General features: G+C 43.6%; 1 protein-coding gene across 1 annotated transcript; it reads left to right on the top strand.

The window, feature by feature from the left end:
• The first annotated feature begins 1,372 nt into the window (after window positions 1–1,372).
• SPP2 (secreted phosphoprotein 2) lies at window positions 1,373–13,432 on the top strand. Its single transcript, XM_054381197.1, has 7 exons — window positions 1,373–1,448; window positions 1,555–1,679; window positions 3,046–3,168; window positions 4,035–4,145; window positions 6,608–6,662; window positions 7,094–7,201; window positions 12,850–13,432. Exons 1-6 carry the CDS (start codon window positions 1,400–1,402, stop codon window positions 7,189–7,191), a joined length of 561 nt encoding a protein of 186 aa, XP_054237172.1. The 5' UTR covers window positions 1,373–1,399; the 3' UTR covers window positions 7,192–7,201; window positions 12,850–13,432.
• Window positions 13,433–14,153: the final 721 nt, after the last annotated feature.

The following is a 14,153-nucleotide window of genomic DNA, read 5'->3' on the forward strand; positions in this document are numbered from 1 at the left end:
AATGATGGGGAATGAACCTAGTGACCATCAAGGCTCACACCTGGGTAGTTGTTTCTTTTGTCTTGGAAGTGCTTTGCCTTTTATGGGTCTTTGCCTTAAAGTATTTGCTGCATGAGGGGTACTCCATCTGTCACTTGAGAAGTCAGGTTTCCCTAGTGTGCAACCTGTTGTCATGCAATCAGACAACCTAACAACTGAAAGCAACTTCACCCTCTTCCTTATTAGATCTGGACCCTCTTACTTTACGTGCTTCCATGTCTTTCCCCGAGTGCTTGCCATTTGGGAAGTCCTTCAAAATGACCCTTCCTACTTCAAATTAAACTGTGATTTGAAGATTAATGGAGGAATTCACACATGAGGACCTCAAAACGAACATGGTTAGACACATCTGTGCCTTGTGGACGGTCAGCAGTGAGTGAACTTGTTTGAAGGCAGCAGTTGTCCTTTCAACTCTATGGTCAGCCTTTAAACACTTAGAATCCAAGTGCATCCTTGAACCTTACCAGCAGTGTTTCAGTGGCTTTGTTGTGAGGTGGCTGTGGTAGACTAGCAAGTGGCTCCAGTTAGCTAGGAGCTGAGGTGTCATGTCCAGCTTATCCCTGTAATTCCTTAAGGTGTTTCCAGTAGTGAAGTCAGGCCCAGGTCAAAAAGCCCAATAATTTCTGTTCTTAAACTTCAACCTGAACATCAGGGGGATCTGACAGGAAATCAAACATCCACAGCCCCTCACCTTTTTGGTTAGCTAAGCTTAGGCTTGGTAAGAGTCAGAGCAATGTGGGTGCTCTTCTGGCATGTGCCGAATTGCAGAGTTCCCAGGGTCTTGCCTGGCAAACAGACCTGGGGTGTCCCAGAAGTCTGCTGTGTGCCTGAGAGGCTTCTCTTGAATGCTTTGGCCTACAGGGTGGTGGCATTGGATGAATCTGCATGGGTGGATTCCCATTCTGTGCTGGGGAATCATCCCCTCTTCTGGGAATGCTGGCTTGTAAATGCTTCCAGTTGCTGCTGAGACACAGTGGCGTGGGGGTCCAGTGCTAAGGAAAGAATTTACTCACCAGCTTTAAAGGGACAAACAAAATGGCTAAAAGTGAGCAGAAGAACTAGGTGCTGCCTTTGGCTATGGAGATATCAGGAATTCACTGCTCTCCTTTTAGTCACAGTGCTGGGAAAAAAGACACGGTGACCCATCTTGTGTCCAGGATCTACTGCTAAATGGAGAAAAGCTGACAGCAAATATTTACTCTGGGATCAATTCTGTTTAAAGTACAGTGTTAGTAGCAGAACATGCACACAGGAAGGTCAGTTGTAGGTTCAAGGCTGCGTTTATATAAAGACAGAGGAACACACACTGGAAGCCCTTGCTTGGAAAGGGAAAAGACCAGACGAATTTGAAAGTCACACTATGAGCATCTTAATTTTTTTCCTCACACTGAGTGTTTTCTCATGTTCAGGTAAGTTGCTTAGGATGGAACCATATCTTTTTTCTTACGGTGGTTTTGGGAGGAAAAGCACAAGACCACCCTGAACTTCTAATGCAGCTAAGTGCCTCCATCTCAGGCTTTCCAGTGTACGACTATGAACTCCCTGTCACAGAAGAGGCTCTCAATGCTTCCATTGCAAGGATCAATTCTCAGTCGTGGGGCACAAACCTGTACGGTGTTGTCACGAGCCATGTCACAAGAGTAAGTGAGCAGACAATGGAGATTTTTTTTTTTTTTTTACCTGAAATATGCTTTGCTGTGATGGAAAACTCTTCTTCACTCAACCCTGGAAACACAGATTTAGTTGGAGTTTTCTGATGCTGCTTGGAAGAGGGTGCGTTTGGGATGTTATCTGAAGTTACAGATTCAAGAATCTAAATATTTTTGTATGTTAGTTTGTAAATAAAAATACTTAAGTTCAGATTTCTACCCCTAGAATAGAAAACTTTGAGGCAAGTCTTGTAAGATTTTGTTCTGAACTGTTTTTTTAAAATCCCTCCAGTTAAATGCCTTGCTTTGGGCATAAAGAGACTTCATTCATCTGAAGTTCTCAGATGAATGTTCACACTGCTAATTAAATGGCAACACAAACACATTCGGTATTCTTTCTCCAGTCTGTAGTTATAGCATCTGTCTCTACACACCAGATTAAATCTGCTGGTGTCTAAATGCAGGCAGGAAACGGGTATCTGTTTTAATTTTCATTGCTAAGAATTATGTTGGAGTTAGTTATGGAGTTAAAGATTCCTAATTTAAAGTTAGCATGTCCGTGTTCCTGAACATTCTCAGAACCATTCTGTTTCTATAGATGGCATGTATTGAGTCTTCTGCAAGAATAAGTGGTGTGTGTGGGGGGGAGGAAAGTGATTGAAAGCAGTGGAAATTTGTTGCTTGTTGGTTTTTCAGGGGTGGGGGTTGGTTTTAGGGGGGGTGTGTTTGTGAAGCCTCCCATCTCGAGCTAAAACACTGATTGGACTGTGGGAAGCAGGAAAGCCCTAATGTGTCAACGAAAGCAACCAAACTTTCTAAAGCTTGCTGTGTTGTGTGCACACTGCCCACTAAGGCACCTCAGCTGACAAGGAGCAACTCTATATTATAAACCACATTAACTCAGTTGCTTGCAGTTGTGTGATTTACTTTCCAAGGTATGCGTTTGCAACAGACTTCCCAGCAGTCTGGATATCCAAAGCAAAGCTGTTAGCACATGCTTCCCACAGAAAAGGGGGTAGCATGCAGGGGCAGTGCTATGCTATCTGCCTTTGACAGCTATCAACCCTCCAGGTGACCCTGTGGAGCAGGGAGGATCCTACAATGGCTGTGGGGTTTCAAGTGAAACCCCCATAGAAAGCTGCTCTGTGATGCTGTCACCAAGTCTGTCTAAGAGTGCAGCTCCTGTGCACAGCAAAAGAGCCTTTCTCACACACAGTAAACTGCTCTAAATTGGCCACTGACCCATACTGCCCTTTTGTCTTGCTTCTGCTTTGAGAAAGAAGCAAGGCTGCTGTGTAGTGGGTATAGAAAACTGACAGGCACTAATTATGTGTTGTGTTGACCTTCCTTTTACCAGGTTGACACATGGAACAGCGATGACTATAGACTAGAGCTGCAGTTCAGCATTCGTGAAACCGTGTGCACGAAAGCTTCAGGCAGAGACCCTTCCACATGCGACTTCAAAGCTGGGCTTTTCGTGGTAAGTGCCTCCGGTGTGAATGTGAACTCCCTGCTCTGTGCAGGATGTTCTCAGGACACATTGAAACACTGCTAGAGCTGTAGAATGACCGGCTTTCTGAAAACAAAGCCAAACCCAAACAAATGTAACCCACAGGTTGCAGTGAGTGTTAGGTGGAAAGGATCAGTGCTGGGATACTCTTCTACCTGGTCAGTGGGTAACTACTGTGAGCTGAAAAGAGAATGTGTCTTAGAGCAACATGCAGTGAAATTATCTGTGTGCTCTGGAACAAAATCCTGTGAGGAAGATATGGCTTCCTTTCTAAGATAAGAGAATAGAAACATGGATGTTCATCCTGCTTTGGTCTATCATGCATCTAGTCCAACCCCCATGCAGTGAGCAGGGACATCTTCAACTAGGTCAGGTTGCTCAGGATACCATCCAACCTGACCTGAAAGTGTTTCCAAAGATGGGGCTTCTAACACCTCTCTGGGCAACCTGTGACTGTTTCACCACCCTCATGGTAAAAAATATCTTCCTTCTATCTAGTCCAAATCTCCCCTCTGGTAGTTTAATACCATCACCATCTGTCCTGTTGCAACGGGCCCTGCCCAAGTACTGTCCCCATCTTTCTTATAGGCCTGATTAAGTACTGAAAGGCCACAGTAATATTTCCCTGGAGCTGCCTACTCTCCAGGCTGAACAGCCCCAACTCTCTCAGCCTGTCCTCATAGGGGAGGTTGAAAGCAATTTTCAAATTTTCAACTCTCAGTTCACAATGAAGAAAAAAATCCCCATTCATATTCTCTTCTCTCAGAGAAACTCCCATGGGAAGGTTTGCACAGTAACTGGCTCTGTAGCATTTGCTCTGTTTTGATCTGTTACAGCCAACTGCTTTATGCAGAAGTGTTGTGGAAGTCTCTGGTGAGCTGATCTCGAACATCTCCGTGCAGTGCCATCGTGGCACATCCAGTTCTGAATCGATGAGCAGCGAGGAGGTAAGGAAGGAGAAAATTGACTTTTGCTGCCTGGGGGAGCAAATATTCTGCTCACCCTCTTTTAAGGAGAAGTCAGGTGTGTACGTATGAACTGCAACTCCTGTTGCAGTTGGAGCTTTTGATGAGGAAACTGATTGTGGCTTGAAACCCAGCTGCCTCCTGTAATGCTTCACTTTCCCTCAGCTGAGAGGTTTGACCTTGCTTGAGGGATGCCTGGGGAGAGTGTGAATCTCTGTGGCAGTCTGGCACATCCACCAACTCTTTCCTCGTTGATGTATTGAGCCTGCAGAACAGTGATTGGTTCATCTTAAACAGAAACTAATACCAATGACTCTGTCTCTGTTACCAAATACAGCTCTCAGCCAAGCATGTAATCACAGTGTAGCTGAAGAACATTTGCTCTGCTGAGATTTGTATTCCATTTTTGAGCTCTTATTTGATCTTTTAAGGTGTGATTCAGTGCCAACCCAGCCTGTGAATTCCTGATGGCTGTTTTCAAATCATGCCACTGTCCACTTTTTCTGTGAACTGACAGTTGAATCTGGGTGCCTGCATTTACAACACAGATCTGTAGTGGGTGTTGTGCTTGAGGATCATATGAAGGGAGCAAGCCAAGTGCCAGAGGATGTGGACAGCTTTTATTTTCGGAGAGTGCAGATGACTAAAGGAATAACTTGAAGCAAATGGGATTCTGTGTCACCTTCTCCTGGTTTGCATTGCCTAATTACCTTGTAATTTTTAATTAAAAAAAAAAAATCAGAATCTGTCTCTGGAGCTAGCTAGTGAATCCATCACAGGAAGTCTTGGTCTGCAGAGCAACAAAGACTGCATGTGAAAATACTTGGATATGTAACGTGGTCTTGGATGTTCAGTCTGTCTTCTGAGGGTTAAGCATAACTCTTGTTTAACAGCACACTTGGTATAAACACTTGCTTTTACAAGCAGACATCTTCCTGCAAGTCTTCTTTAACCATCAGTTAAAATTCAGTACTGCTGCCAATATTCCTGCTGGGGAATGTATTTTTCTGCGATCTTAATAAGGAGTGAATGCCACAGAGAATTATTGCACATGAAAAGGGAATTATTTCTTTCTGCAGAGCTGCAGCAAGTGCACTGTAGCTCTTGCTCTAGAGCTGCAACTCAGTTCAAGAGATCTCAGCCTGGCTGAGATGGTGTGGTGTAGCTGTGGTTGATGCAGCTCATATAATGCTGGTGGCATTTGGACAGGAGAAAGAATTGTGGTTCGCTGAGGCTGGGATCATGTCACTTGCATAGAGACCAACAAAAGAAGAGTGTAGAGAGCTTTTGAAACAGTAATTTAGGATAAATGAATCAATAGGTGGCCTGTGTGACTGCAACAGACTAATGCTGCTCTCCTGGTGTATCTGTACTACAGGAAGGTCAAGTAAGGTATTAAAGATGTTGACCTGATAGCCTACCTGCAATTGCAGACATCCTTAGCAATGTCTTAGAATCATATAATAGTTCTGGTTGGAAAAAACCTTTATGATGGTTGAGTCCAACCATTAGCCTGCACTGCCAGGTCACCACTGTACTGTGTCCCTCAGCACCACAACTAACATGTCTTTTAAATACCTCCAGGGATGGTGACTCCACCACTTCTCTGGGCAGCCTTTTCTAGTGCTTGACAACCCTTTTGGTGAAGAAATTATTCCTAATATCCACCTTAAACCTCCCCTGGTGCAACTTGAGGCTGTTTCCCAGCCTCTGCCTATGTGTCCTATCACTTGTTACTGAGAGAAGAGACTGACCTCCACCTCATTGCAACTTCCTTTCAAGTAGTTGTAGAGAGCAATAAGATCTCCCCTCAGTCTCCTTTTCTTCAGGCTAAATAACCCTGATTCCCTCAGCTGCTCTGAGCTTGTGCTCTGAGCCCTTCGCCACCTTTGCTGCCCTACTTTAGATGTGTCCTTGTAGTGAGGGGCCCAAAACTGAACAGAGTACCTGAGGTGCAGCCTCACCAGTGCTGAGTACAGAGGTACAATCCCTTCCCTAGTCATGGTGGCCACACTGCTTTTGATACAAGTCAGGATGCAACTGAGTACCTGGGCACACTGCTGGCTCATACTCTGCTGGCTGTTGGCTGACACTCCCAGGTCCATTTCTGCTGGGCAACTTTTCAGGCACTCTTCCCCAAGCTGGTAGCATTGTGTGGGGTTGTTGTGACCCCAGTGTGAGACCTGGCACTTGCCTTGTTTTTGTTGCCTGCAGACTTCCTGCACTCTATATCCTCTCGTCTTGACCACTGATAAAGAAATTGAAGAAAACCCTGTGACTGGCTGCCAAGTGGCTTTGCAATAGCATTGGCAGTAGTTTTGTTTTCAGAGACATTGATAATTAAGTTTAGAATTACTTCAGTGATCACATAGTACCTGAGGAAAAGGAGGAGAAGTGGACTTCTTGATGGCTGAGCTTTTTCAATAAACATTTTTAATTTACAGATGATGCGTTTACCAGTAATGAACCCCAACAGGCGAGGGGGTAATCTCCAGGAAGGTAAGCCATTTCTGCCATGCTCAACTGTCCTCTTCACCTTTTGAATCCTCTTTGGACCATCTGAAGGTCATCTATCTGAGGGAATATAGGGAAGGCCATCAGATTGCTCATGCCATGGACAGCTACTATTTCCCTTGCAGAAGGGTGTCCTGTTGAAGAAACAGTGAGTCCATTAGGTTGCAAAGTAGGGCAGTGCTGAGGTTTGTATGCTCTGTGTACACATTTTCTAGATTGCCAAATTGGTGCTCTCATAACCAATATTTGTGTGCACAGAATCATAAAATGCTGGGGGTTGGAAGGGACCCCTGGAGGTCATCTAGTCCAACTGCCTTGCTAAATCAGGTGAGGTTGTCTTGATGTGCAGAATGCTGAACGAGCATGTTTGAAAGCATACAACACTCATACATGTCTCCATGTTCTTTCTTTAAAAGATGTGTTTGCTCCTGAAGCCTTCCCTTCAAGGAGAAGAGGTAGCAGCCGTGGAAATTGGTTTAAACCCAGCTATTTCAGCTCTGACAGGATTGAATAATATGGTTGGGGTGAGTACAATTGAAATGGTAGTTTTTGTGCACCCTAGATCTGCAGGTTTTATGTCAAGGTGGGACTGTTGATGTTAAAAGCCCCCTCTGGGAATGTGGTTCTTGGCTGCAAGAATTTAAAAAGCCATTTTACTTTAGGCATTTGTAGGAGCTGTTTATGGGGAAATTTAGTGATAGAAGCAGCACTGTTAGCACCATTAAGTGTTGATAGCAATCTCTGGTGGCTTTTGCTCACTCTTAAGTAGTTCATCCCCTATACTTGCACAGTCCTGGTGTGGAAGTAGTGTGAATGGCATGCAAGAAAATCAATTTGCTGGCCTGAGTTGAGCCTAAGGCTCAAGCCTTGAGCTACAGTTCTGCCTTTTTGCCTCCACCTCTTTCCTGGCAGATGTTTTGAACACTTCATTGATACTTTGGGCTTTATTCAAGCTGGTTGTCCATAGCATGGCTGTATCACTTGGCTGTGTGATCTAGGACACACCCTGGTTGTGTATTGGCAAAGATCCAGATGAGTTGTTGAGTGCCCCAGTCCTTCAGCAAGTCGCCCCATCTTTGTGCTGGTGCTCTCCTCTAGCCCATGGCTTGTTGTGTCTATCTATACTGCAAACTCTTGGAGCAATGGCCAGGTGGTTGTGCCAAATCTAATGCAACAGGACTTTGAGGCTGTACAGTTCAGCACACAAAAGGTGAACACCATTCTTGGGAGAACCAAGATACAGCTAACACTGGGCTAGAGTTTGTTGCAGAAAAGCTGTGAAGGAAATGTTTGGAACTATTAATGAGAATGTGGGAGCAGCTCTAATTGCTGCTGATATTTTACCTGCCATCTTATGGATTTAATCCAAAGGGAAGTGATTTTAAAGTAGTTTTAGCAACCCAGAATGAAGATCATTCTTTGGCACACCAAACAGTTCCAAAGTAGTTGGGAAAGGAAGAGGAAATTGCTCAGCACTATGTCTTTGTGATTAAAAAGATTTTGCACACTGGCTTGGGGTACATATCACTAGCAGCTCCCTCTCCCTGTAGAGTGTGCCAGAACTGAATGCTCCATGTGTGTGCATTGGAGAGGAGACAGTTTGAGATGTAATTCAGCACTGATGACTCACCAAGAACTAACACATGTTACTCATAAGCATATCCGTGGTAAGCCTCTATGTGCTGAAGGAGACATACCCCCTACTCTCCTAGAAACTAGATATGAAAGGAAAATCCAGGCCTTCTGTGAGGTCAGGTCTTTGTTTTAAATATAATTTCATTAAACCCATATGCTATTTCATTTATCCATGAGTCAATAAAGGTGATAGACTGGTTTAATCATTACTTTTCCTCTGATAAGAATCTCTAGCTTTTCTAAATGTCTTTGAACTTCCTTAAGCATATTGCAGTGGCATTCTGATGTGCACTCTGTGTCCTTCTGGGTACCTTTAATCCAAGGAAATGGTATGGACAGACTGAGGCTTACTGAAGAGTAACATAAGGTTGAGTTTGTGTTCCAGAGAAGAGAAAGACAAATTTTGTAAATGCCTGACCAGTGCTGTCTTGAGAACCAAACTATCCCAACTCTGAATGAATTCAGGTTGAACTTCAGACAGTTTTCTAGAAAAGTTGTGGGGAAGGAGATCTGTGTGTTCAAAATGGGGAGACATCCCTTTTTTGGAAAATGCCAGGTATCTTAAATTTTTGACTTTCAAGAGGAGCTACCCCCATTGAGCAGTAATCACAAATGTTTTGTGTTCCTGTATCTAATGCCTAACCAGAAGCAAGCTGTAAATCTTCTTGAACAAGTACATGAAACAAACAGGGAGAAATTTATAGTTCCTGAAATCCTGTGCATTTTGAGTTTTAATACTTTCTGTTTGCAGTTGAAGATGGGTTGCAAGCATTATTCATGGAGCTAGGTTTCATACCAGTGTCCTACATTTTTAACATCTCAGAGACAAATAGTTTAAGAGACTAAGGGAGAATTTCAAACCCCCCTTGAAACTCCTTGTTTGTCTTTTTAAAAATTGTTTTGATTTATTATAAGAAGTCTGGAGAGAGGTCTTCTTAATTTAACTTGTATTCAGAGGCACAGAGCTTCATTTGTGGGTCTAATCTGGAGTCAAAAGTATCCAAATTATGTGTTTGAGGCCAGGGAAAGCTACTGATGGCTTTTCCCCCCTATGTTTTGGCATCTGTGTGATGATGGCTGGCATTATTACAAGCTGTACTGTGATGGCAGTGTTTGGTGGGGCATGGGAAATATGTGCTGGGCTTCGAGATGGCAGTACCTCAGCTAGCTTATCTTTGTTGAGAATATTCTGGGGCAGGCTGGGGAAACAGCCATTTAATAAAAGAAGACTTTCATCTCTTACTCAACCTCCTGTTGGCAGGCAAAGCTAGACAAGCTCAGGTAAGAAATGAAAGGTAGCTCTTTTTTTGTTTTACTCAACAGCATGGGTAACTGCTGCAAAACTCACTAAGGTTTTTCATGCTGGATTTTACATTTTCTGAACTAAAACTTCTTATCTTTTTGGCTACAAATATTATTTCAGGGGAATCCTACGCCTGACTTTATGCAGGAAGCTAGGCTAAATTATCTCTCTGGTGCTTTGTAGCTTTTTTTATTTATCAGAATGTGCTAAATATTCAAGAGGAAAAAAATCAGTGCAGTTGTTATATAAGGAAGAACTTTTTCAAGTCTTCAGTCTTCAGACCTACTAGTCTGCTGGTGCCTGTAGGAGTTGGCAAACTGCGTATGAAAGAACCACATCAATGATTAATGGGCTTACTTCAGTGACAAGTCTTAATCAGATTTTCTGGATTTATTTCCTAGTGCATCTCTGGAGCAGGGGGGATTGTAAAATTCACATGGTGTGCCAGGCTTCCCAACAAACAGCTTGGGCACATGGGCGAGTGACAGCAGGGGAGTCAGCTGCTGTACAAGAGCTGATCACTGCTTAACAACCTTAGCCTGGAACAAGAATTAAGGGCATTAGTTAGCTTGGCCTGCAAGGTACATGCAGAGCTTGTTGGAGCTGTTTCTGTTGCCACAGTGTCAGCAAAGGCCATGGTGGTGATGTGGTTGATCCCCTGCTGAAGATCTTGGGAAGGAGGGACTCCTGCTCTGAAAGGTTGCTGTTTAGTACACCCACAATATGAAAGGCTTTTTGAGCGTGCACAGGTATAAGGAATTATGGATTCCGTCAAGCTGGAGTCTGCTTAATGGTGTTTGTGGCTCTGAACTGCAGAGAAGAGCCTAAAAAAAGGCTCAAACTCACCTAATGCCTTGAACCTCAGAAAGCAACAGAAAAGGGCTCCCACGCTCTGCTCTTCCAAAATCAACTGCCTGAGGCAGGTTTTCTTTTTTGTGCAGGGTGGAGTCCAACATATGACTTACGTCTGGAGCCTCACCAGCAATGCTTCATTTCCTTGGACAGGAAAATTAAGAAAACTCCTGCCTTTGCTTGCAATGCACATGTAGATTGTGAATGCTGATTTTTTCTTACTGTCATAAATCACACAAGGGAAGTGTTTTTAAACAAATATTCAAATGCCTTCTGCATTAAGCCACGGGGCTGTGATTTTCTCCTTGAGATTTCTCCATTTTTCTTTAAATGACTCTCTGGCTAAATTCTTGCCTGGCACAGCTCACTGCTGGGGGGGATGTGGATGATGGCAGTTCTTACAAGCTGATTAGCAGCCTTGCAGAAGTGAATAAATTGGCATCCTTGAATATTAGGGATTTTTTTTTTTTAATGGAGGAGTAACTAGCAACATTGGACCTCTTTTCATACCCAGGAAGTCTAGGGTCTAACCCATCAGAGTGAGATGGGTGCTTGCTTGTCTTTCTTCTATAAAAACAATAACAGAGCAGGGTGCATAACCCTCCTGGGGCATGGAAAGAAGAGCTTTTATCCCCAGTGTCCTCATTAAGGAGCTGCTTTATTTTAATTCTAGTTTTGTATTTTCACAGCTTTATATATTCCTTTGTTTTTGCCTCTTTTTTCACCCACCCCACATTCTACAGTTCTCAGAAAGCAGCTTATTGCTTCCTGGGGGAAAATGTGAAGCATCAGAGGGAAAGAAAATCCCTGCAGAATAGGATCTGTTGCATAGTGCATGAGCTCCGTATCAGATCAGCTTTGAGAGTCAGAGCTGGAGCCATTTATCACTTAGGCAACATGGAGGAAATGTCAGGCTGCAGTTATGTTCCTCCTGCCTTGGAGTCTATCTGTGATAGATAAGTTCTTGGTGTCACCTAGTATCTGTGATAGCATGCCTTCATCTGCTCAGAGGTGAAGGACTGAAATTGGAACAGACCAAGGCAAGGCTTGGGCCAGATCGCAGTGCAAGGATAAAGCAGAAATGTTACATCAGAAAGGAGAACTGTTGTGACAATTTCTTGTTGCAGCTCTAAATGGCAGTGATTTTTGCCTTGCCCTTTGTCCACCTCTTCTACATCTGTTTTGAAGGATTAGACTCAGTGCTGCACTGAGGAAATTGTTCCTGCTTCTGGAGGACTCAGAGCTTGGATGGTTACTTAGACTTCACTGTCTGATTGCAAGGCCTGATTGCAAACCCCTTAATCTCATTCCTGGAGAAAACCACCAAGGCTTCACTGGAGGAACAGAAAAGAAAGGGCTCTCAGTTGTTTTCCAGCATGCTGCTTAATGTTGCCTATTTCAGGCTCTAGAAATGAGCTTACCAAAGGACCACAGATATAGGGAAGGATCTCTGAAAGCCCATCCCTGGCTCAAAACATGACCAGGTTCATGAGGCTGTGCAGTTGAGATCTGAATATCCTTGGATATAGATCATTCTTCTTAACTCCAGGTTCGGTGTCGGAGCACTACTGGGGGAAGATTTTTCCTTAAATTGAAATGGAATTTCCTATGTTTTTCCTTGTTGCTATCTCTTCTCCTGTCACTTGATCCCTGGTAGCAGCCAGTCCAGGATCTTTGGGCTTCATTCCCCATCTGCAGAGCTGTGCAGGACTCAGGCACTCCTGGGCAAGCTGTTCCCAGAGGGTTGGTATATCTGTCATTACCATGTGTGGTCACTACTTTCTGGCACAAAATCCCTAAAATTTTGCTAACAAAATTGTCTTGCAGAAAAAGATTTCAAGTTGCCATGGTGACAAACTTGCTGAAGATACAGTGTAGGCTAGAGATTGCTGTAGAAGTAGTCACATGTCCCTCAGAAAAACAGATCTCAAATTTCTTCTGCATATTGTAGCTCTTAATTCAGACACATTTCTCAGAAGACCATGCATCAGCTTATGGTCTCAACAATCTCAGCTTTTGAGGCTTTACAATATGTGTTGATTTGTGTCCCGTGTTACTTATTTCACTGTTGTTAATTTTTCTAGCAGTCTGGCTTGTTGGGATTTTTTTTCTACTAATTAGCAATTGACATGACATTTGTGCAAATGTGAAGTGTTTTGCATATGCAGGGTTCTTTTTACAGATTCCTCATGGTGTGATTTTCATGCTAAACAAATTAATAAGCAGCTCAGTGAAGCTGAATACATTTTTTTTTTTCCTGAGGCCATGGATGTTTAGTTAGTTCTGTGAAGTATGAGACAAATGTTGAGCTATGACATTTCTCCACTTTTTTTTTTTTTGGTTTGGTTTTGTTTGGTTTGGTTTGGTTTTTTTTTTAAGTAGATTGGAGAATGAGAAGAATTAAGACTCAAAGATACAGCATGGGAAGAAAGAACCTGATGTCAGGTCCCTGATCAAGATCCTGCTTCCTTTTTCACGAGAAACTCTCCTGTAATGAAGTCTTTCTCTAAATTCACTTTCTGCTGCAGTGTCAAATGACCGCTGGATGAGCTCATGGTAACTGTGTGCACTTGTCACAGAATCACAGAATGCATTGTGTTGGAAGGGACATTTAAAGGTCATCCAGTCCAACGCCCTGCAGTCATCAGGGACATCTTTAACTAGATCAGGTTGCCTCAGAGCCCTATCAAGCCTGACCTCAAATGTCTCCACTGATGCGGCCTCCACCACTTCCCTGGGCAACCTGTTCCAGCGTTCCATCAGTCAGTTGATAGCTGCCTTCTGATGTGTTGAAGCTCACTGGGAGTACTATCTCAGGCACCTAGCACAACTGTCCAGTATGTGTTGTACCATCTCACAATGATGCCATTAAAGGATTGTTATTCCATCTGATTGTTCTACATTGCTCCGTGGTTGCTTATAATTTTCTGTAATGCTTGTAGCTAATTATTGATTCATCCAGACTAATAAAGGCACTTTATTCCTTTTTCTCTGGTGTGCAGCAGCTGTAGACAAGGTGTCTTGCCACAAAACCAAAGGCTTTTTAGCCCACCAGTGATCTAGCTTTGATGCACACTTGACCACTAAGGTGGTAAACAGATCTTGTCAGTTTTGTCCCTTTTGCTCCACTCCGTGCAGCAGGCCCACCCTTCAGGCCTTTGGGGAAGGAAAGATTCCTGTGCAGTTTGGGGGGTTCTTGTTTGTTTGGCTTTACCACCAACTCTGCTCTTTTTTTAGGGTTAGGGCTATGATTTTGTGCACACTTAATTCAAATAGTGCTGATGTGACCCCACTGGAGATGGACAAATCATCTGTAAACAGGCACCAGAAGCTGTTCCTACAGAAGTTGTCATGTACATAGTGAAGGTTCTGAAGGGCTGCTCTTTACATAGTTGGGATAACAGCAAAGATTCTCATATGCTGGGCTGATCACACAGGTACACAGTGTATCAGCAAGGTTATAAGGACTGAGCAGCCATTGTGAAGCAGGGGGTTCAATCCTGATGGAGCAGCTGACCCTGCTTCAAACTGTGCACTGGAGGGCTCTTGTTGCAGCTGACCTGCTTGGGCAATTTGATTCCCTGTGTGTTACCTGATACTGAGATCCCAACTGAATAGTTCTCCTCCTACCAAGCACTCTGTGAAGCATGGCTTTCCACTGCAATGGAAAGAAACCAGGTGGGGAG

Source organism: Indicator indicator, chromosome 5 (assembly GCF_027791375.1).
Source record: "Indicator indicator isolate 239-I01 chromosome 5, UM_Iind_1.1, whole genome shotgun sequence".
NCBI lineage: Eukaryota > Metazoa > Chordata > Aves > Piciformes > Indicatoridae > Indicator > Indicator indicator.

Bases quoted from the DNA above. Each gene is read 5' to 3' on its own strand.
- SPP2 (XM_054381197.1), top strand. From the start codon at position 1,400: ATGAGCATCTTAATTTTTTTCCTCACACTGAGTGTTTTCTCATGTTCA. The intron at 1,449-1,554 runs GTAAGTTGCTTA...CCTCCATCTCAG, and splicing joins GAGTGTTTTCTCATGTTCAG to GCTTTCCAGTGTACGACTAT. The intron at 6,663-7,093 runs GTAAGCCATTTC...TTTCTTTAAAAG, and splicing joins AGGGGGTAATCTCCAGGAAG to ATGTGTTTGCTCCTGAAGCC.